Raw genomic sequence first — 20,867 nt, 5'->3', positions numbered from 1 at the left:
GGGAGGCCTCTCTGCTCCACTGATCCTGGTGCTGGGAGGCATATTACCCTTTTACTATATAGGATAGAGGCCTGGTGCTCAGGTGGGGGCTGGCTGGTTTGCCCTGAAGGGTGTCCTGGATCAGGGTGGGGGTCCCCACTGGGGTGCCTGGCCAGCCTGCGTGAGGGGATGATGGCTATTTGCAGCTTGTCACACACCCTTCAGGGTGGGGGTCCCCACTGGGGTGCCTGGCCAGTCTGGGTGAGGGGCTGAGGGCTGTTTTCAGGCTGGTGGGTGACTGAAGCTCCCAACTGCTCCTTTTTTTTCTTTTTTCTTTTTTTTATTCTGGGCCAGCTTTAGCTCTCAGGCTTGGCTCCGGCTCTTAGGCCTCCGCTGCTGAAAGCAGGTTTCTGGCCTTTGTTTACCTTCTGTATTTGCTGAAGCCCGGGACTAAAGCAGGTTTCTGGGGTTTTGTTTAGCTTCTATATTTGTTACAATGTTGCTTAGAGTGCAGCTGAGAGGCCGGCAAGGCAGGCGGGAAAACTTGGCTTCCTCCGCCACTGAAGCAAGCAAGCCTCCCTGTTCGCGTCAGCTGCCTGGCTGCCGGCCACCATCTTGGTTGGCAGTTAATTTGCATATCTCACTGATTAGCCAATGGGAAGGGTAGCGGTCGTACGCTAATTACCATGTTTCTCTTTTATTAGATAGTTTTTATTTACTTTTAATTTCTGTAGGATCTGTAATGATAGCCCCTTTCTGATTCATGGTATTAATAATTTAGGTCTTCATTTTTTTTCTGATGAATTTGGCTAGAGATTTATCAGTTTTATATTAATTTTATTGAAATTTTTAAAGAACTTTCTTTTAGTTTTACTGATTTTTCTGTATTGTTTTTCTGTTTCTTATTGCACTAATTTCTGTTCTTATATTTGTTTCTTACCTTCAGCTCCTTACTTCAGATTTTATTTACTCTTTGTTGTTTCTTAAGATGGAAGGTTAATCATTGATTTTTAAGCTAATTTATTTTATTTTACTTTTTTAAATTAACATATAGTAAAATTAACTTTCTGTGTGTAGTTTTATGAATTTTAGTACATGTATGGATTTGTGTGAGCACCACTATAATTACTGTGTTACAGTGTCATCAACCAAAAATTCCCTCAAGTTATTCCTTTTCAGTCATACCCTCCCATACCAGTCATTGATTTTTAAACTTTTATTTCATAAAGTGAGTTCAGTGACCTAAATTTACCTTTAAGTACTGCTTTAGCTGCATGGAATAAATTTGATATATTTTTATGTGTTTTAAAATATGTTGTGATTTCCTTTCTGATTTTTTTTCTTACCTTTGCTATCTTCTGTGTCATTTCTAGCTATTTCTATTATTGATGTTTCTCCAGGTTTGGTTTTGTGATACACACACACACACACACACACATATTTGACAGTTGTGAATATTACAGTGTAGGATGCTGAAGCCTTTCTTCCTTTTGATATTTTTTGGCTTTGTCCTAGGACATATCCAACATTCCAAGTTTCTTGGAATCAGTTTGCTCCTTTTCAAAGCTTGCTTTTAAGCTTTATTGTTGTGAGTCCAAAACAGCCTTTAACCTCAGGCTCACTTGGCCCCACTCCTGAGGCAGTCCCCTTCTGAGGACTCTGCTCCGAGGGCCACCGTTAGGTGCTTAATCCATGGTGGCTGGTGGGCACATGAACTCCTCTCAGGCCTGGGTGAGTTCCAGGAGTCGTTCACCTGCTGCATGCCAGGAGGTCTTCTCCTTTCCTTACATGTGTGCACAGAGCAGAACCTAGCTGCCGCCTCAGAAGGAACCCTCTGCAGACCTCCACAGCTCTCCCTTCAGCTCCCTCTTCTCCAGTACTTTCTCCCTTCACGTCTATCAGCCTTGACCTCCTTCATCTCCAAACTCTGCCGTTTCACCTCATAAAGACCAAGGGCTTTTCTGGGGTTTTCTCTATCTCTGCTGAGGCCTGAAAAATCTTTCCGTACAGTGAGCTGAAGCACTGGGCCCACTGCCTTCATTTCCTCTCTCTGAAGCTCACTCTTCTATGCTGCCTGTTGTTGTGTCCAGTGTCTCATAACCATTGTTTTATATATTTGCCTAGCTTTTTAGTTGCTTGGATCAGGAGAGTAAATCCAATCCATCTTTGCTGGAAGTCATGGCATTTTTTTAAAAAAAGTTGTATTGAGGTATAGTTGATATACAATAAACTGCACATATTTAAGGTGCACAGTTTGATTAATTTTGGCATATGTATACACCTATGAAACCATCACTACAATGTACATAGCCATCACTCCAAATGTTTCCTCCTGTCCCTTTGTCACCCTTCTCTCCTTCTCCTCTTTCACCCTCTCCTCAAGCACCCTGTCACTGTAGATTAGTTTGTGTTTTCTAGAATTTCATATAAATAAAATCATGCAATATAACTTCTTTCAATCTACATAATTATTTTGGGATTCAACCATGTTGTTGTGTGTACTGATAGTCATTTCTTCTTCTTGTTGAATACTATTCCATTGTATGAATGTACCACAATTTGTTTTTCCATTCATCTGTTAATGGACATTTGGTTTGTTTCTAGTTTTTGGTTATTGCAAATAAAGCTGCTATGAGCATTTACGTACAAGTCTTTTGTGGACATATATTTCCCTTTGTTTTGGGTAAATAAATACCCAGGAATGGGATGGGTGAATGTTATGACAGGTGTATGTTCATTTGTTCTTAAAAAACTATTTTCCAAAGTGGCTATAGCATTTTCCTCTTCATGTTTCCTCTCCCCTTCTGGATTGCCCGGCTTCTGAAGGTAGAAAGAGACTGCATCTCTCCCACTGGCCCCTTGCAGCATCCAATTTAGCACCTGCATCAGTCGGTCGGCACTCAGCCAGAGTTACTGATTGAGTGTCTCTCAGCCAGGCAGCTGCTCCCCTGGGCTGCTGCCTTCCTCACAGCCTGTACTCAGGGCCTCACAGGGAAGGTACTATCTGGAGGGTGAAGATGTTGGCTCCAGAGGGCCAAGGGGTACCTGGGTGAACTCACCTTGTGGGTAGCTGGCTTTCCCTATGGGCTTTCTTCCTGGAGCCCCGCCCTGTGTGGAGAGGGGAGAAGTCATGGTTTGCACGCACACTGCAGTACTCTCTTTTCAGTGCTGTGACCCAGAGAGATCATACCCCAAGGTCCTATCTGGGGAGCCTACCTTTTTTCTTGGGGATTTCTTCTTAAAAGAACGGGACTGTGTATTTAAGGACATTTAATTTCTTCTTTTGTTTTCTACTAACGCTGTTCATTTATTTATTCATTTGCCCTTCTAAAAGCTAATTGTGAAGCCCTTATTAAATGCCAGGCACTATGATTAGTATTGAGAATACAATGGCGAAACAAACAAATAATTTTATGAAAGTGAGTGTGACTGCTTTAATGGAGCATGGTGAGAATGGTGGGAGGGACAGCAGCATGACAGGTAAGCGGAAACACATCATGACAGATCAGAAGCTTAGATTGTATTCTGATGCGGGAGGCTCTGAAGGTTGTTCAAGGAAAGCATTATGTAATCTGTATGGCTTACAGGGGTTTGCTTATTGCTTTCTCTTGCAAGTGACCATCTGTTTCCTCTGAAATCTCCTTCGGTTCCAAAAGACCATGTAATCAGGTAGATCATGATGATTTTATTCATGTAGTGATTCAACAAATGCATGTGGGCCCCAGCTGCGTGCTAGGCAGTGTACTCAGCATGGGCTACAAACTCCAGGCCACCTGAGACCCTTGCCCAAAAAAGCTTCGGTCTGGTACAAAGGATTTGTAAGGAGACTGTGGCACTGTGGAGGCTGATGTGCCTAGTAGTTCAGCCAGGAACTGATCTGATCCTCGGCATCCAGCAGGATGGGTTCACGGTAGTTCAGCCAGAGGAGGGCGGGATGAAGATGTGGGCAGCGTTGAGGAGGTGAAACTGAAAGGCTTTCTCATTGTTTGACAGACATCTGCTGAGGACTTGCTACATGCTAGGCACTGTTGTGAGCACTAGAACAAGTTTGATGAGTCTTGTTCAAGTGAACAAGAAGGTAAATTGTGATTGTGTAGTAAAGCGATGGTGGTGGTGCAAGGGGTTACTAGCTATGGTGGTCAGGGAAAGCTGCGGTGAGGAAGGAACATCTGAACTGAGGCCCAAAGAGTGAGTAAGAGTCAGCTTTGCAGAATCTGGGGCAAGAGTGTACTAACAGCCTGTGCAAAGGCCCTGAAGTGGGGAAGAACTGGTTTGAGGATCCGAAAGCAGGCCAAGGTGAGGCTGACCAGGGGGCCAGGACAAGACTGTGAAGGGCATAGAAGGCTGTGAAAAGGAATTTAAGTTTTATTCTGAGTTCAGTGGGAAACTCCTAAAGGATTTTTAATTAGAAGAGTGGCACAATGGAAATTTTTGAAAGAACCCTCTAGCTGTTGGATGGAAAGTAGATTAATTGGGGTGGGGAAGTGAGTTGCAAGAGGGAAGGCTGGGAGGCTTGTTAGGAAGCTATTGCAGTGGTCCAGACACAGGCTAATGTGGATTGAATTAGCACGTTGGCTGTAGAGATGGGGAAAAGTGGAAGGTTTTATGATATATTTTGGAGTTAGAGCCAAGTGAGCTGATGGATTGGATGTGGGGGTTGAATGAAAAGGACACTTGAGCAACTATGTGGGACTGTTTGCTAAGATGGGAAGACAAGGAGAGGAGCAGGCTGAGGGAGGGGGAGTTCTGCTTGATTTGGAAAGAAGGCTGCCTGGCTCAGTGGTTGAGCGTCAACCCATGAACCGGGATGACAGGGTTCGATTCCAGGTCAGGGCTCATGCCTGGATCTCAGGCTAGATCCCCAGTAGGGGGCCTAGCGGAGGCAGCCTATTGATGGTTCTCTCTCATCATTGATGTTTCTCTCTCTCTCTTCCTCTCCCTTCTTGTGTCTGAAACCAATAAAAACATTATTTATTTTTTTAATGCAGGCTCTTTGTTAAAAAGGCAGGGAAAATGTTAAAAAAAAAAAAAAAAGTCTGGCTGATGTCCAGATCCTTGACTCATTGCCACTGTGTGGCTGGTGGTGCCATTTCTAGAACCAGCAAGCATGGGCCATGGAACAGTTTGGGGAGGAAGCTGGAGGGTTCAAGTTTGGTAAACAGAGGCCCAGGAGCCTGGGGGACCCACAGGGCAAATTGCCTAGTAGAGGAGCTACCACCTGGTTTGTGCTCTAGTCCTGGCCTGTGGGCACAGCGTCTGCATTTGGGGAGGGGGAGGTTGCGGTTTGTTATTGTTGGTGGTGGTGGTTAGTTGTTTGGTTTTTGGTTAGGCAGCAGGCAGTTAGCTGCACTTAACTTTCAACCTGTCTTTTCCAGATCCATACCCTCCAAGCAGGCCCCCTAATGAAATGGTCTCTTTCTGATAGATTTTTCATCATAAGACAATTTTAACATAAAAGCAACGTTAATAAAAACCAAATGTTAGCCCAGGCCTTCCAGTAAATCATAATAGATTAGATGTTGTACCGAAATGAATATCCCACAGTGGAAAGGGTTGACCGGTTGGAGGAAGGCGCTCCTTGTGATTCAATTGGGCCACATAATGAATTCTGGTTCATATCTGTAATAGAAAATGCAGGCTTCTCTCTTTTGTCAGGTCTGCAGAGCCCTGGCCCAAGGAGGGGGGTGAGATTTGCAGCTTTTGTATTCTTAAAGGTTCCCCCACTTCACCCTCCACCCTTCTACTCCTGCCCCTCCATTTATTATTGTTTAACCAAGAGGAATCAGGCTTGTTTTGCTTTGCTGAGAAGTTACTGGAACATAGATGAGAGGTATGGGAAAGGTTGAAAGGTAATAGGATAAAGGGAGGCTTTCGCCATGCAGAGAGCTGGCAAAACAACATTTTGGATCTCGACTGACACATAATCAGAACTGGAAGTACATTGGAAATCAGCCCAACATCTGGTTAGCTTTCGAAATAGTTGGTCTATAGTTTTCCAAAGCTGGCAGTGCTTGAGTGACTATAGCCAAGGAGACCTTGCGTGGTCAAAAGAAAAAAAATTATTTTGACCATTATTTTACCTAGCATTACTGTGGTTTCTTTATCCAGGTTTGATTGTCTACTTCTTTTTCTGTAACTTTGGTCTGGGTCTTCTCCACCCTTTGCTGGAGACTACTGATAAGGAGGAAGAATCCAGAAATCAGAACTTAGTGGGGAAAGCTTAGTAACTGGTTACTGACACCTCAGAGTTACACCCTTCCCTTCTTTTAGGATTGTTTGAATTAGTTGGGAGCTCCACCCCCACCCCTCCCCTTCCCCTAGGGTTTTTGGGTGGAAGCAATGGAAAGGAGAGACGTATTCTGACTCATTCTGCAAAGCAGCATCTGACCCAGGCGGGAAGGGAGCAAGGAAGCACGTGGTCTGCTGGGAGTCTGAACTTGCTGTTGTGTCTTCCCGGGCCATGGAAAGTGCATCTGGGTTTCTTTGGAATTTGTCTGTCACTCAGCACTTAAGGGCTGAAGCCAAAAGGACAATATATTTTCCAGTGTTTATTTCAGTCAGAGGGAAATGGCTAGCAAGGAAACTCAATGAAGTTGGCGACAAAACCTGCCTTTCAGTGACTGAACACCAGTGAGTGTGTGTCCTCCATGCACACAAGTACCATTTTCCCTTTCATATGCAGATCCTTGCCGTATGCGACGTTGGCCTTGTTCATGCACAACTGTCAGCTGTCAATTTGTTTGGACCCAGAAAAATGTCTGGAGCTTTTGAATTGCTGCGCAGGCCTTGGAAGCCAGTTGCTAGCGAGGGTGGGATAATCAGAGTAGCCAGAGGGGTTTTAGAGGCCGTGGTGGAGAGAGAGACGGGGAAAGAAATGAGGTACCTGGCCCAGGAGGAGAGAGAATGGAGATCTTTAAAGCAGTTTTTTTAAACAGAATTTTGCCATATGGTGTATCCTCCTGTTTCCCCGTGGCTGGTGATAAAATCCACCTCACATAGAATGTGTTACAATACCAGGTCTGTTTGGAGGAAAATGCTTGAATGGTTGAGGTAATGGAGACCCTTCAAAGTCAGCGAGAGCACAGTCAGATCATGTCACTCCCTAGCTGCCCTCCTGCCCTCCAGGAATTCTGGCATTGAAGCCTTGCCTGTCGTCACCCTCCCCCCCCCCCCCCCAACATCTGCCTCATCACTTCCTCCCAAAGCTTCATCCCACCCTCCCCAAGCTCTACCACAGCTCTGCAGAATCCTCTTGGCCTGGCAAGTTCTGGCTTTCCATGTGCAGCTCAAGATGAATCCAGCCTGAGCAGCTCATCCCCTGAGCCGACCCTCACACAGCATAGCATGCCTTCTTCTAGCTTGATTTTTAGCTTTTGTTAGCCGGTTTTCCTTTTTGTCCTTTTGTTCTTTTATTCTTTCTTTCCTCTTGGAATACAATCGATACAGAAATACATTCAGCCATGCTCAAAGTGAAAATTCCCATCAGTGCATGGTAATGACAGGCTGTAGTTATTGAACCACGACTACATATTTGTGTCTGGATGCTGACAACAGCCCTGGGACGGGGTTACTGTAATTACCCCCATTGCACAGGGGGGTTGGAGAGGTTAAGTATCAAAACAAAATTCCTTCTGCAACCTGAACACAGTGCTCTCCACCTCTACCTGACCACAGTGTGGAAGGTACTCTGGGGAGACTGAGCCCCAGGATACTGTGAGGTCTTTGAGGTGATGGCAGAGAAGGAAGGATCCTTTCGCACCGTTTGCTGTGGTTGGCTCGCCGTGCAAGTAGTGGTCTGCTGGGAGTCTGAACTCCCCATCTGCATCCTGTCCACCTTTGTAATCTCACCCTGGTTCTAACTGTGTAATCTCAGCCTGCCTCTAACTTGCTCTGTGACCTTGGGGGTGTGACATAACATCTCTTGTCCTTAATTTCCTCACTAGAGGAAGAGGTTACACTGGAACCTGGCCCTGTGAAGCTTGAAAGGGTTTCAAGTCCCCTGGGGTCCCCTGCCCCCTGTCCCCGTCACAGAGCTGCCGGGTGAGGAAAGTCAGAATAACCTTGGAGTGTTTCTCTTCCTGTCGAGAGAAGATTTTGCCGCAGATTCTTATCATTTTTGACAAGTTCTAAGAAATCAGGGGCAATAATAGGAAAGAGACAAAACGGAGCTCACCATAGAAATTCAAACCCTGGTCTGAGTCGTCTCTCCCTGCTTTTGCCGGCCACCACCACAATCCCGAGGGAGCCAGCAGCAGGGCTTCGTTGAAGTGGGATGACAGATGGTTCGGTCATAAAGTTGGGTGATGCTCGGGGCAGGCCGAAGAGCCATTTTTTCCCAGAACCACTGACTGACGATTCCCAAAAGGGCCAGACATGAAAAGATAGAGAGATGTTAAGACTGTGTTGACATCTCTGGAAAAAAACAAATGCCAAAAAGATTTAGTTGACATTCGTGCCATTTAATAAACCAGAATGCTTCGGAGTTAGACATTTCACATCAAAATGGGATATAGAATCCACAAATTAAATTTTCATTGCAATCAGATTTTTTGACAGAAGCCATGGTGATGGGGCGTGAGAGAGAGAGCTACCCAACTCAAGCCCTCCAGCCGTCCCTCACCCGTGTCATCTCCTAGGCATGACTTAGCCTCTGGTTCAAAGCTGGAAGGAACTCAATAAAACAAGATATATTGTTATGGTTTCTTACGTCAATGTGTGCGGGGGGAGTTACTTAGAATCCAGACAATCAGCTCTTCAATGCTATCCTCTACTATTTTGTCAAGGTTCTAAATGAAGCGTCATCTAGTACTCAAGGGACTGTATTTCAAGAGTTCCCAGAAGTGCCACCTTCCCCCCTTTGGTAGAGTAACAGGAAGAGACGTGCTTGAAGCACAAACAGTCTGTTCAGCTCTCTAGGCTGGGATCAGGAGAAATGTTTGTTTCTGCAAGTGTGTTTTCCAGAGCTTTCTTAGTGAGAGGAAAAGGACTTGGAATGCCTCTCGTCCCACATTTGGCCTGTTGAAGTAGCCCTAACAGGTCTTCCTGTCGCCCCAGCTTTCTGGTCTGCTTTAGGGAAAATGTCACTCTATTCACAATTAGACTGCGTGCTCCTCCCTCCTCCACCTCTCTGGTCTTGTCTTTTGTCTTTTCAAAGCTGTTAGTTTGCACTGGAGAAAACATCATTCCTTTGTCTCTTAAAGACAGAGCCACTCCATGGATTTCATGGTATGTGTACCTTTCTGTCACAAGGTCTAGCCTAGTCTCTTTCTGCAATGCCATCCCCTGGCCCAGTATGGCGCCTGCTGCTGCAGCCTGTGGTGGGTACACGTGTTTAGTGGTGGGCCCAGCTCTTTTGAGTTCGGTGTTAAGAGCTTGAGGTGTGATTGTTGAGTATGACTGTCCTTGCCTTTCTGTCTGGTCTCTGTTTTTCTAGGTCTGTGTCCCCCACTGTGGCTTGTGTCTCCTACAGGAGTGGCACCCAGACCCGGCACGAAATGGCAGTGAAGCACACTGTGTGAAAGTTACTCCTTTTTCCATTCCATTTCCATTCCCTCTGATTTCATCCAGAAGTGTGTTACCAATTGGGACTAGTGTCTTCAATACCTTTTAAGCACCCGCCAAGCTCCCTGTTTAACAGACAGAGTAGACCTCAGGCCACAAGTAACCAGTCAGCGGTCTTTGGTTAAAATGTAAAAACGTTTTATTTTTTATTTTTTTGTTGTTATAGTTACTGTCAATATTGCAGCAATCTGATTTCCTATTGACATATAATGATAGAAAATGTATGTTTTATTTTTTTGAAGGTAAATTTGCTTTTACATATACATATCATTTTATTAATTTCAGAGAGGAAGGGAGATGGGGAGAGAGAGAGAAACATCAATGATGAGAGAGAATCATTGATCGGCTGCCACCTGCATACCCCATACTGGGGATCTGGCAGCAACCCGGGCATGTGCCCTGACCAGGAATTGAACTGAATTCCTGGCTCATAGGTCAACGCTCAACCACTGAGGGACTGGGTAGGAAACATATCTCTCTATATAAAAGTCTAATGTGCAAATTGTCCCTGTGGAAGTTCGACCGGGAGACCAATCACTCGCTATGATGTGCACTGGCCACCAGGGGGCAGTGTGGAACAAAGGAAGGCCCCGGCCAGCAGCCAGAAGGCCCTGATCGGCCCTGATCACAGGCCAGGCCTAGGGAACCCACCCGTGCATAAATTTCATGCACTGGGCCTCTAGTCCTATATAATAAAAGGGTAATATGCAAATTGACCGAACAGCAGAATGACCGGTTGTTATGACGCGCACTGACCACCAGGGGGCAGATGCTCAACACAGGAACTGCCTGCAGGCCACGATAGGGGCCTGCCGGCCAACCTCTTAGTCTCTTCCCCTAGCCTGGCAGACTCCGATCTCCTGATGGGGAACAGGGAACCGGGGTGGGTGGCGTTGAGGGGTGGGGCCAACTGCCGGCAGGTGGGGAAGATGGCCCTGATCCCAGGCCAGGCCTAGGGACCGTACCCATGCACGAATTTTGTGCGCTGGGCCTCTAGTGTTTTAATATTTACCTAAGTTCCATTTACAGAAAATTCGAATGTAAGTTATAGTATGGAAAGCACACAGCCGTGGCAGAAATCACGAGGATGCACCATGGATGGCCAAGGGTGGGGAAGCTCTGCTCTAAAGGCCTTTTATGATGCAGAGGGCTTGCGATCATGTGGCTCCACTTCCTTACAGCTTGTTCCTTTCTCCATTCCAGGCATGGAACCTGAAAAACTAGAGCGAATCCAGCTCCCAGAGCCCAGTGCTGCTGAGAAGACCGTCTACAACCACCTACTGGCCGAAAGACTCATCAGGATCATGAACAGCGCTGCCCAGCCAGGTGCCTGGAGCATGTTGGCTCTTCACAGGGGTGGCCGAGTTAGAGGGATCAGGCCTTCCCACCTGGCCCTTCTGGTGATCCAGGCAGATCTCGACCACTCCCTCTGGCATGCACATCCATGACCTGGGCCACCTGTACCATCCATCCCTGGGTCTCCTCTCTTTCTCTCCCACCATGGTGTTTGCGCCAGACCCTGTCTTTCTGTCTCCTTTCGCACCCTTCTTTGGCCAGTTTTGCCAACATCTGCAGCCCTCATCTTGGGATAGCCCAAGGCCATGTTTGAGCTTGAACTAAGGCTGAGAGTGTGAATGAGTGGGAAAAAGATTTGGGTCAAATGCTTTTGATAATACAAGATGTGCCCAGTGTCTGGTCTTGTCAGCCTGGTTCTGAATTTTAGTCAACACTGACCTGCCACAGAAGGGCTACAAATAGCAGGCAGAATGATCTAGCACAATGATTCTCAACAGGACCACCTTGCCTCCCAAGGGACATTTGGCAGAGCCCGGAGACAATTTTGGTTGTCACAGCTTGAGAAGGTGGTGCAACTGGCATGGAGTGGGAGAGGTTAGGGGTGCTGCTAAACATGCTACAATGCACAGGACAGCCCCACACAAAAGATTGTCTGACCCAAGATGCCAACAGTGCCAAGGCTGGGAAACCCTGATTGCAAGGCAGATTTTCTGCAAAGGCAGAGAGAGGCTAGCAGGTTGGAGTGAATGCATGGGAAGGGGTTTGACTGTGATGTGGCCCAAATGAGAGAACTGCTGAGCTAAGCCATGAGGAGAAATCCAGGGAGTGGGCCCAGGTCAGGCTCAGGAAAACGGCCAGGGAGGGGGTTGTGATCACAGACAAAAACTTCAGGAATAAAGGGAATGGCTCCAACTAGTGGCAGAAGCACAGAGGAGTGCCCCAGGAGGGAGTGCAGGTCTTGGAGAGCCAAGTCCGTGGCCCCATGAGTGTCAACAGGGGATCAGTAAACTCCCTTAGTTTCCCTCATGAGACGAGCCCAGTGGGAAGAAGTCAGCTCATTGTTGCAGGAGCTTGCAAAGGGAGAAGGGTCTTGGTGGAAAATCCCATTCCATTTCCCTGGAGGCAGCAGAAGGGGTGTTTCTGACCTGGCCAACTGTGCGGCTCAGTGGAGGGGCAGGCAGGAATGACACTGGGCTCCGGAGAAGCTACTGAAATCTGAGGAAGACAGATGGGGGGTGCCATGTGGGCAGGGAAGCAGCACAGAAGTGGGGCTAGTTCTGGGCCGGTGGGGCCGCGGCAGGGAGAATGACTAAGCTGAGACTACCAGCCTTTTCCCACACAGCCCTGGGCTTGTATCATGCTTAGGAAGGCCTGTTTCTGCTTGCATATAGGCTGTTCATTTTTGTGCAGACAATGCCCTCTTCTCACCTGTTTCCCATCTGACATGAGGCATCAAAGGATGGGCAGGGAGGTATGCCATGTGTATTTGCATTGATTTTTCCTAGTGGCCCTGTTGGTACAAACCCAACTCAGACCGGCTGAAACAATACAAACTGAAACAAACAAAATTGTTGGCTTATGTAACTTCAAGTGTGTTGGGCACTGGCTTTAGGCACAGCTGGATCCAGGGGCTCAAGCACTGTTTTGAAGGCAGCCTTTGGCCTCTGCAGCTTCTGTGTTGGCAAGATAACTGCCAGCAGCTTCAGCCACCTCTTTCGCTGCTGGGGCCTTAGACACGCTCTAGGAGAGGCACTGGGTAATCTGGTGGAAAGTGGGGCTTGGGACTCAATTTGCAGAACACTTTACCAAAACTTGCAAACACTGGTAAGAATGGGGAAGTGGCCACTGTGGATTAAAATGCTTGTGCCACTCAGGGCCACACCACTGTTCCTGTCCTCTCTGCAGCCCAAATGGTTCCAGCAAGTTATGGAATTGAGCCTTACTAGCTCTGACTGGGCCCCTTGCCCATTCCCTACCCAGTTACTCTGACCCAGGATAGAGCACCCTGACCAGCCTGGGTGATGTGCCCACCCTTAAGATGGCAGAAGGGGGACCAGCTCCACCCAAATCACATGTGCAGTAGTGGGGCTGGTGCTTTCCAAAGGAAAGTGGGGGTGCTCATTCCTGAAGAAAAGGAAGGAATGCTGGACAAGCAAAGTAAGCACAGCGGCCACTTCCTAGACCTTCAGTACTGATTAATTAGTGCCTTCTTTTTCCCGCATCCCCGCTCCCGATGAAGAGACTAAAGGGGAATATTAGGTCTAAGCAGTTTTACTGGGAACATTTAATTATAATTGATTGGGAAAAGGGTTGGCAAGGGTCGTCCCCACTAGATGCCAGGGGCCGTGAGCAGTCAGCTGATCAGCTAACCTGTCAACCTCAAAGCTGGAAGGCAAGAGTTGTGATTAAGGGCATGTAGCCCTGGGTGTGTGACGCTGACCCCGGTGTGCTCTGCAGATGGGAAGATCCGGTTGACGACACTGGAGCTGAGCTGCCTGCTCCTAAAGCAGCAAGTTGTGACCAGCACGGGCTGCATCATAAAGGACGTGCACCTGGCCTGTCTGGAGGTAAGGGACCTCCCTACCCGCAGTGCCCGTGAGCCACTGCCACCTGGAGAGGGAGAGGGAGCTCTGGTCCGTGGTGGCCACAGCACCAGCAAGCAGCTGGGCCCAGTAGCACTGATGCCCTACTGCAGCCCTGCTCCCACAGAACTTCCCTTCCTCTGGGATTGGCTTGATGTGAATTTTAGTAGTTTCTGTTATAATTATTTGGCTCTTATTTGGCTCCAGGATTTAGAAATTCTTCTTTTTGTATTACAAAGGTTTTATACATATATGAACATTTACATACATTTGTTTATAGATTATTGAGCTAATATCTCTCTTGTTTTAAATAGCTTATATGGTTTTCCCTTTATTTTCCATGTTTATTTTAGAAATTTAGAAAGTACAGTTGTTAAAATAACTATAGTTGACATTTTGGTGTGTGTGTCTTTCTAGATACACACCTACATTCACACAGATTTTAAAAAATAGAGTCATGACCATATTTTATAACCCATTTCCCCCCACTTAGCTGTATATTAATAGCTTTGCATGTCACAATGAATCACCTATCCTCTGCTCATTTCTTATTTTGAGCTCTCTCTTTCTCTTTCTCCTTTTCTCATTAAAAACCACTTATAGATTAAGGATATTAGCCCCATATCTGTCTGTATCCACTCAGATTTTAGAGTCAGTAATTTTCCCAATTCGCTTGCCTCCATGACACCTGCCTCCGCATCTTCCCTCTTTACAGGGTGCGAGAGAAGAAAGCGTTCACCTACTGCGGCACTTTTATAAGGTAAACTGGCAGCGCACGGGGCTCGGCAGGGTGGTTGCGGTGTGTAAACAGGATTGTGGAGTCTGCCCTGTACACACAGAGGTTGCATGTCTTCAGTTGTTTTGCTACCTGTGGTTCCTGAGTCAAAATGCTCAGTTTCATAATCTCCAGAGCAGTGGTCTCTCAGCTTTTCTGCCCATGCCCTCTCATCAGTATAACTTTCCAAGACTCACCCCTAGTATGTGACAATTTGTTTATCAACTCAATGGATTTGTTTATGGATGGATTCATATGTAAATTATGAATTATATCTATACATGCACACATGACTAAATTATATATATGAATTTATATGTTCATGAATTATATTTGCTTATACATATAAAATTACTTGTGAATTACATATGAACTTATGAATTATATGCATATATATTATTTATATACATTTATGCTAAGAGACCTCATGCAGGCTTCCAGACATTTGTCATTAAGTTCAGTGAGATTTTTGTCAAGGACCATCATGACTTCACAGTATCTGAAAAATTTGTAGATTTGTGTTTAGGTTCTAGGTGATTACTTTTTAAATATCTCGTTGTGATGGTTTTTATTAACTCTTATCTTAAGGCATAGTGTATTACTTGAAAAAGCTCATCATTTGTCAGCAAAAGTGTATTAATCCATATGTCAAACTGTCTAGTAGATTTCTGATTTTTGGCCTCCATATCAGATCTCTCCAGATCCGGTTAGTGATGGTTCCCCCAGTAATTTTAACCGATGAAGAGATCCTCTTAGGAGATGGTGTCAGTATTGCTGTTTCATGTTCCTCTGTGCTTCATTTTTTGTATTATCTCTAAATTTCTGTGGATTATATACATATATGCAAGAAGTCTTTTTCTTTGCAGGATACTCTTTTTTTTTTTAATTTACATATCAACTTTTAAAAAGATGTGTTTCTTTTGATTTCAAAGAGGAAGGGAGAGGGAGAGAGAGACAGAGAAAATCAGCGATTGGCTGCCTCCTGCATGCCCCCCACTGGGGATGGAGCCCACAACCTAGGCATGTGCCCTTGACCAGAATCGAACCCCGGACCCCTCAGTCCACCGGCCGACACTCTCACTGACAACAGAGAGGTGTTACCAGACAGCCCCCTGAGGGGAGGGCTGTTTCCAACCTCAATCCTTGTCGTCTGATATAAATGAATTTATACAAGAGACCTTGACTATGTTGTGATAAAGCCAATTTATTAAAGCAAGCAAATTTATTAAAGAAGCATGGCAAGCAAATCTGTCTTCCGGCCTAACATGCGCAGATGGGCTCTCAGCTAATCTGAAGAGCGAGGTGGGTGGGGGTCCAAGGCATTACACACCCTCTTGTCTATAGGCTTCAAAATTTCTTAGCTGAATATTTTGGTACAGATTAATTCTCAAGGTCTCTTTTTACTTTGTTGTGGCCTTCCCAGAATTCCTGAGAAGCACCTGGCAACTTGATCTTGCCAAGCTTCAAGACTGCTAGCTTTTCTCTTAGGAAATAAAACTCTGAGGCCCTTTTTTTCCTTTCCCCGTTCCCCCTCCTTCCTCCACCTCTTGTTAGGGAGGTTTTTAACCAAGTGTCCTTGGCTGGGAAAGATAATGGCTTATTACTTAGAAGCTGGCTGCAAATTGTCAACACCATTTGGCCTTGTTTTAACTTTCCTGTCTGTTTCCCTATTCCTGTTGCCCTGGAATCCTGTAACAAAAGGAGAGCGTATACAGCAGGTTCTCTAATAACATTTTCTTCAATGTTACTTTTTAAAAAAATATATTTTATTGATTTTTTACAGAGAGAAAGGGAGAGGGATAGAGAGTTAGAAACGTCAATCAGCTGCCTTCTGCACACCCCCTACTGGGGATGTGCCACAACCAAGGTACATGCCCTTGACCGGAATCGAACCTGGGACCCTTGAGTCCACAGGCTGACGCTCTAACCACTGAACCAAACCGGTTAGGGCATCAATGTCACTTTTTTATAATGTTGAGGGGGAGAAATGGATTCCCAGCCTGGGCCACCTGTGGAGTTTGCATGTTCTCCACGTGTCTGCAGAGGTTTTCTCTAGGGACTCCACTTTCTCCCACATCTCAGAGATGTGCATGTGGGGAGAATTAGTGTCCGCACTGTCCCAGTCTGACTGTGTGTGGCTGTGTGAGTGGCCTGGGAAGGGCGTTCTGTACCTGAACTGCCAGGGCAGGCTCCAGCCACCTGTGACCCTGACCTAGAATAAGTGGGTTAGAAAAGAATGATCTGCCTGGTATTTATTAATGTTTCTTAAATGTTTAATATTAGAAGTGTTTGGGGTTTTTATTTAGAAATTTGTGATGTTTCAGTGGCCAGAGATATGCTATAAGAACTTAACTCTTGTTTATATCAATTGACCTTTAGTAAAATTGATTTCATTTTATGTCATCTCACTGAAAGTCAGTTTCCTAAAACCTATCGACAACATTGAGGACTTGCTGTATTTGAATTGTAGCTCCCTTCTCCCACCCCAGTTTTCTCTTTCATCCTAAGTATAATATCTCAGAAGCTTTTGGGTTTTCAGGGGCTTTTATTTCTGTGGTTATTACCTGGTATTTACACCACACAAGAATATTCAAAGTTATCTGTAGATCTGATAACTGGAAAAATATATAAAGGACCTATTGCCTTTCCCATATTGACGGTGTGTGGGGTGTGTGCCTGTCAGAGAGAGCGGGCCGGGGGGGGGGGGGGAGGGAGGTATTCAGGACTTATGAGGGAGACAGGACAGTTCTAATAGTCATGATACATTCAGCTGAATCTCCCAGCCCCTCCCTAGCTGTGGCCCTGTCCAGTAGTGATCATAATGAGTGTGGCGCTAACACTTAGCCCTGACTGAGTGGCAGGCTCTGTGCTCAGCTTTTTATGTGTGCTTATTCATTTCATCTTCACAGAGACCCACACAGACAGGGGCTGCCATCCCAGTCTCTCAGGGAAACAAAGAGAGTCTTGGTGAAGTGAAGCTAGGACTTGGCCCCTGGGTTATGTGTTGGAGCCAAGTTCATACACCAGCCTGTTCTGAGAGGGACCTCCTAGACCAGTGGTAGGCAAACTGCGGCGCACGAGCCACATGCGGCTCTTTGACCCCTTGAGTGTGGCTCTTCCACAAAATACCACGTGCACGCCCGCACGTACAGTGCGATTGAAACTTCGTGGCCCATGCGCAGAAGTCGGTATTTTGTGGAAGAGCCACACTCAAGGGGCCAAAGAGCCTCATATGGCTTGCGAGCCGCAGTTTGCCAACCACTGTCCTAGACAGTCCTCAAGGCTACAGAACCTCAAAGGCATGGCTCAAAAACAAATGGAGCAGGCCTATAATTTTAGTGTTAAGCATGTTTAATTATACTCTTCCTTTCAGAGATGTGGAGCCTCATAGTTTAACATGGCAAGTTAACCAGGGTTCCCCATTCCTCAACCATGCTCGACAAATAGAGGATGATAAACACTTGAAATGTTAACCATTTTAATATTTTAATTATCTATGGTGTTCTTTTGGTTTGTATTTTTAACTAACTGCCTTGACAGAATAAATCTAGCTACATATGCTTAAGCAAGGGAGAGAACTGTTGAGAGGTGCAATTTGATATCTGGGCTTTCGTTGGAGCATGTGTTCATGTTCACGTGTGCATTTTACTTCCTGGTGATTTACGAGAACTCTCTAATGAGAAACAGATGGTCCCAGAAGCCGTGAACTAAAGTTCATAATGCTTTGTTGTTTATGGGGGGAAATATGCATAATTTTCTCTTCCCTCCCTTCTAGGGAGAAGAAATTTTTTTGGACATGTTTGAAGATGAGTACAGGAGCATGACAGTAAGTGAGGGGCCAGAAGCATCTGTGTTCCCGCAAAGCTTGCCCAGCCAAACCGAGAGAGAGGGAGAGAGAGAGAGGAGAGAGCACTGACTTGGGGCTTTCTGCTCAGATTGCAGAGATTGGTAGGGAGGTGAACTGGAATTGGTGGTCCCCACCACTTCGGAAATTTCAGATGACATTCACTCCCCCTGAGCTGGGCTGTGTCCTAAGACAAGTCAGAAGGATTCACTTTGATATGAATAATATTCGATTAAGGACTTAATCTATGTCAGGTGTGGAAAGCCTGTGATACATGTCAAACCTCTCATCCCCATGCCAACCCAGCGGAGTAGCTCCTATCATTAGCCTCCTTTTACTGATAAGGAAAGGAGAGTCAGCCTCAGTGAGGTGCCCACATGTGCCAGCCAGAGAGGCAGAGCAGCTCGCCTCCCGGTCCTTCTCTCACTATTATGCCACCTCCTTTGCCATGCCACCAGAATGTTCTGAAATGTTCCTTGAGTTGCAGTGCCAGTTTAAAGTCTTCCCTTTTTGCATCTAGCAGGCAGAATTGTGGGAAAAGATAGGTTTAGCAGATTGCAGCTTTCTTTGTGTTGCTCCTTTGTCTCTGCATCCCCAGCACCTGCCCCTTAGTTGACACTCAATAAATAGATGATAAATGATCTTTTTCATGGAAATTGCTCGTCAAAGAGTGAAGTGATTCGGGAAGTTTATAATAAGCCTAAGTGTTTAAAGTGTCCAAAAGAAAAAGGCAGGCAGCATGCACTAAGTGGCTCCCCGGCCCGTGCACCAGGTTTCCAGACAGCTGGGCCCTCCCCACAACCCTGCCCTGCTCAGTTAGCTTTGGTTAGGAGGGACAAAAACTGTGACTGAAGCCCACATTCTAAAAGACACAGAAATAATCTTGTGATGCTTTAAGGAGTACAATGAATTCTATAGAAAATTCACCTCGGTGAAATGTCGTTCCTTTATGATGCCAGGTATAAATGAGGTGTTGGTGTCCAACATGTGTACAGTAAATGGTCAGTACTGATGCAACAGTTCAGGAGGGGAGGGGAGGGGAGGTTACAGTGTCTTAGTAATCAGAGAAGGCCTGTGGAGATGGTGTGGAAGGAGGAGACAGCTCTGCGCCTGACTGGCCCAGTGGCTATGGACATCTGCCCTTCCTCTGAGCTCAGTATGCCCCTCTGTGATAGGGGACAGCACCAGCACCCACCATCCAGTAGGAGGTGAGCCCTGTGGTGCCTGCCACTTAGTAGATGCTCAATAAGTGGCTTTGTTATATTATCCCAGGTAAGATGCTAAGGGGGCAAGGAAGGTAGCGGGGATGTTTGTCGTGTAGTGCAAATCATAGGAGGGCTAGAGCCAGGTAAGCCTGGGTTTGTGTCTTGGTTCTGCCAACAGCCCACTGAGGGGACCCAGATCCATTCCTCAGCTTCTCTGAGTCTTTTTTCTCATTTGCAGATTGGGGAACATTCCCTCTGCAGCTGTTGGGGAGGGTTAAACAGGATCCTACATGCAAAGCCTTTAGCTTATCGCCTGCCCCCTAGTCAGCTCTCCTTAAGTGCAAGCTGCTGTCACTATAACCGTGTCATCAGCTGGAAGTACCAAGAGGAGGAGGTGGGCAGCAGTCAGGCACATCCACATGGGGCTGACCACCCTGAAGGGACCACAGTAACGACCAGCCTCCTTCCTAAGGACCCCCTCCCTGCTGGGTGGAGGGGAATTCGAGGATGAGCAGGGAGGCCATTTCTCAAGAGTGTCAGAGCTGTCATTTCCAATGAAGGGAAAATCTGTACCTTAGAAACCAAAAGAAGGCCCATCTCACACATCTGCCTGCCTCGAGGCTTCCCCTCAGTCTTAATCCAGGGTTCATGTGCCGAACTACCTGTGTGACCTGCCCTGCCCCCTTCTCCTTCCAGTGAGGTCTCTGTGATGTCTCTCTTCCAGATGAAGCCCATGAACGTGGAATATCTCATGATGGATGTCTCCATTCTGCTGCCCCCCACGGGCACGCCACTGACGGGCATTGACTTTGTGAAGCGGCTGCCATGTGGTGACGTGGAGAGGACCCGGCGGGTGAGTGGGAGCTGGACCTGGCCTCTCCTGGCAGCTGTCTGCCAGGACCACTCACAGAGCAGGGAAGAAAGGTCTCTGATCAGGTCATGAGTCCGCCTTCCCACACAAGTGCAGATAGTAGGGAGACAGACAACACCTGCCATAGCCCTCAAGAGGAGAAACTTCCCAAGCAGCTGCCTCTGCTAAAGCAGGGATTGGAGTCCCATTGCTTCTGGCACCGGGTGGGTTGCAGGCAGGCTGCCTTCGCTGGTGCAGGCCCTCCCTGAGCTTGGGAGAGGAAGCCAGGGGCCGGGTCTGCACAGGACGTGGGGGAGTGAGTAGAGCCAACACAGTGCAGATGGGGCTGGCGTGGAATCAGCCCAGCGAGGCTCAGGACCCCCCAGGATGGTGTGATGTTAAGGTATCTGAGTAATCTCGGGGTGAGGCACAACAATTGAAATGGTGGTTCTTGCCGGCCTGCGGGAGAGACCTGTGTGAAGGGTGGACTAGTTCTCAGAACCCAGCTGGAGTGTGTGTTTCCGTTATCAGCGTTTTTTTCTGAAGCAGTCTCATGGGGCTGTTCATGGTATTTTATCTCCCTCGTAAGATTACACTTTCTTTCTTAGAAAGCACCATAACCTTTTCCTAGAAAATCATTCCCTGGAGACGTGAATGCTAGTGGATAAATTAGTGGAATTCATTGCACTCACTCTCGTTATCTGCCTGTATCTTCCTCTGAGTTAATCCGCTTGTAACCAGAGCAGCTGAGGTGTTTAAGTTTTGGATTATGAGA

The 20,867-nt window shown here is 46.6% G+C and overlaps 1 protein-coding gene across 4 annotated transcripts in view; it reads left to right on the top strand.

The window, feature by feature from the left end:
• CLEC16A (C-type lectin domain containing 16A) overlaps nucleotides 1-20,867 on the top strand; it is a 219,727-nt gene that overhangs the window by 80,189 nt on the left and 118,671 nt on the right. For all 4 annotated transcript variants that reach the window (XM_081089518.1, XM_081089517.1, XM_081089516.1 and 1 more), the window contains exons 13-17: nucleotides 10,744-10,866; nucleotides 13,294-13,403; nucleotides 14,134-14,178; nucleotides 17,969-18,019; nucleotides 19,967-20,095. In XM_081089518.1, coding sequence (XP_080945644.1) covers nucleotides 10,744-10,866; nucleotides 13,294-13,403; nucleotides 14,134-14,178; nucleotides 17,969-18,019; nucleotides 19,967-20,095 — 458 coding nt within the window. The remainder of the gene's footprint in view (nucleotides 1-10,743; nucleotides 10,867-13,293; nucleotides 13,404-14,133; nucleotides 14,179-17,968; nucleotides 18,020-19,966; nucleotides 20,096-20,867) is intronic.

This window comes from Myotis nattereri (assembly GCF_964212035.1).
Source record: "Myotis nattereri genome assembly, chromosome: 4".
Classification (NCBI taxonomy): domain Eukaryota; kingdom Metazoa; phylum Chordata; class Mammalia; order Chiroptera; family Vespertilionidae; genus Myotis; species Myotis nattereri.
The sequence above is the reverse complement of the archived record's forward strand: the minus strand, read 5'-3'. Positions and strand labels throughout refer to the sequence as shown.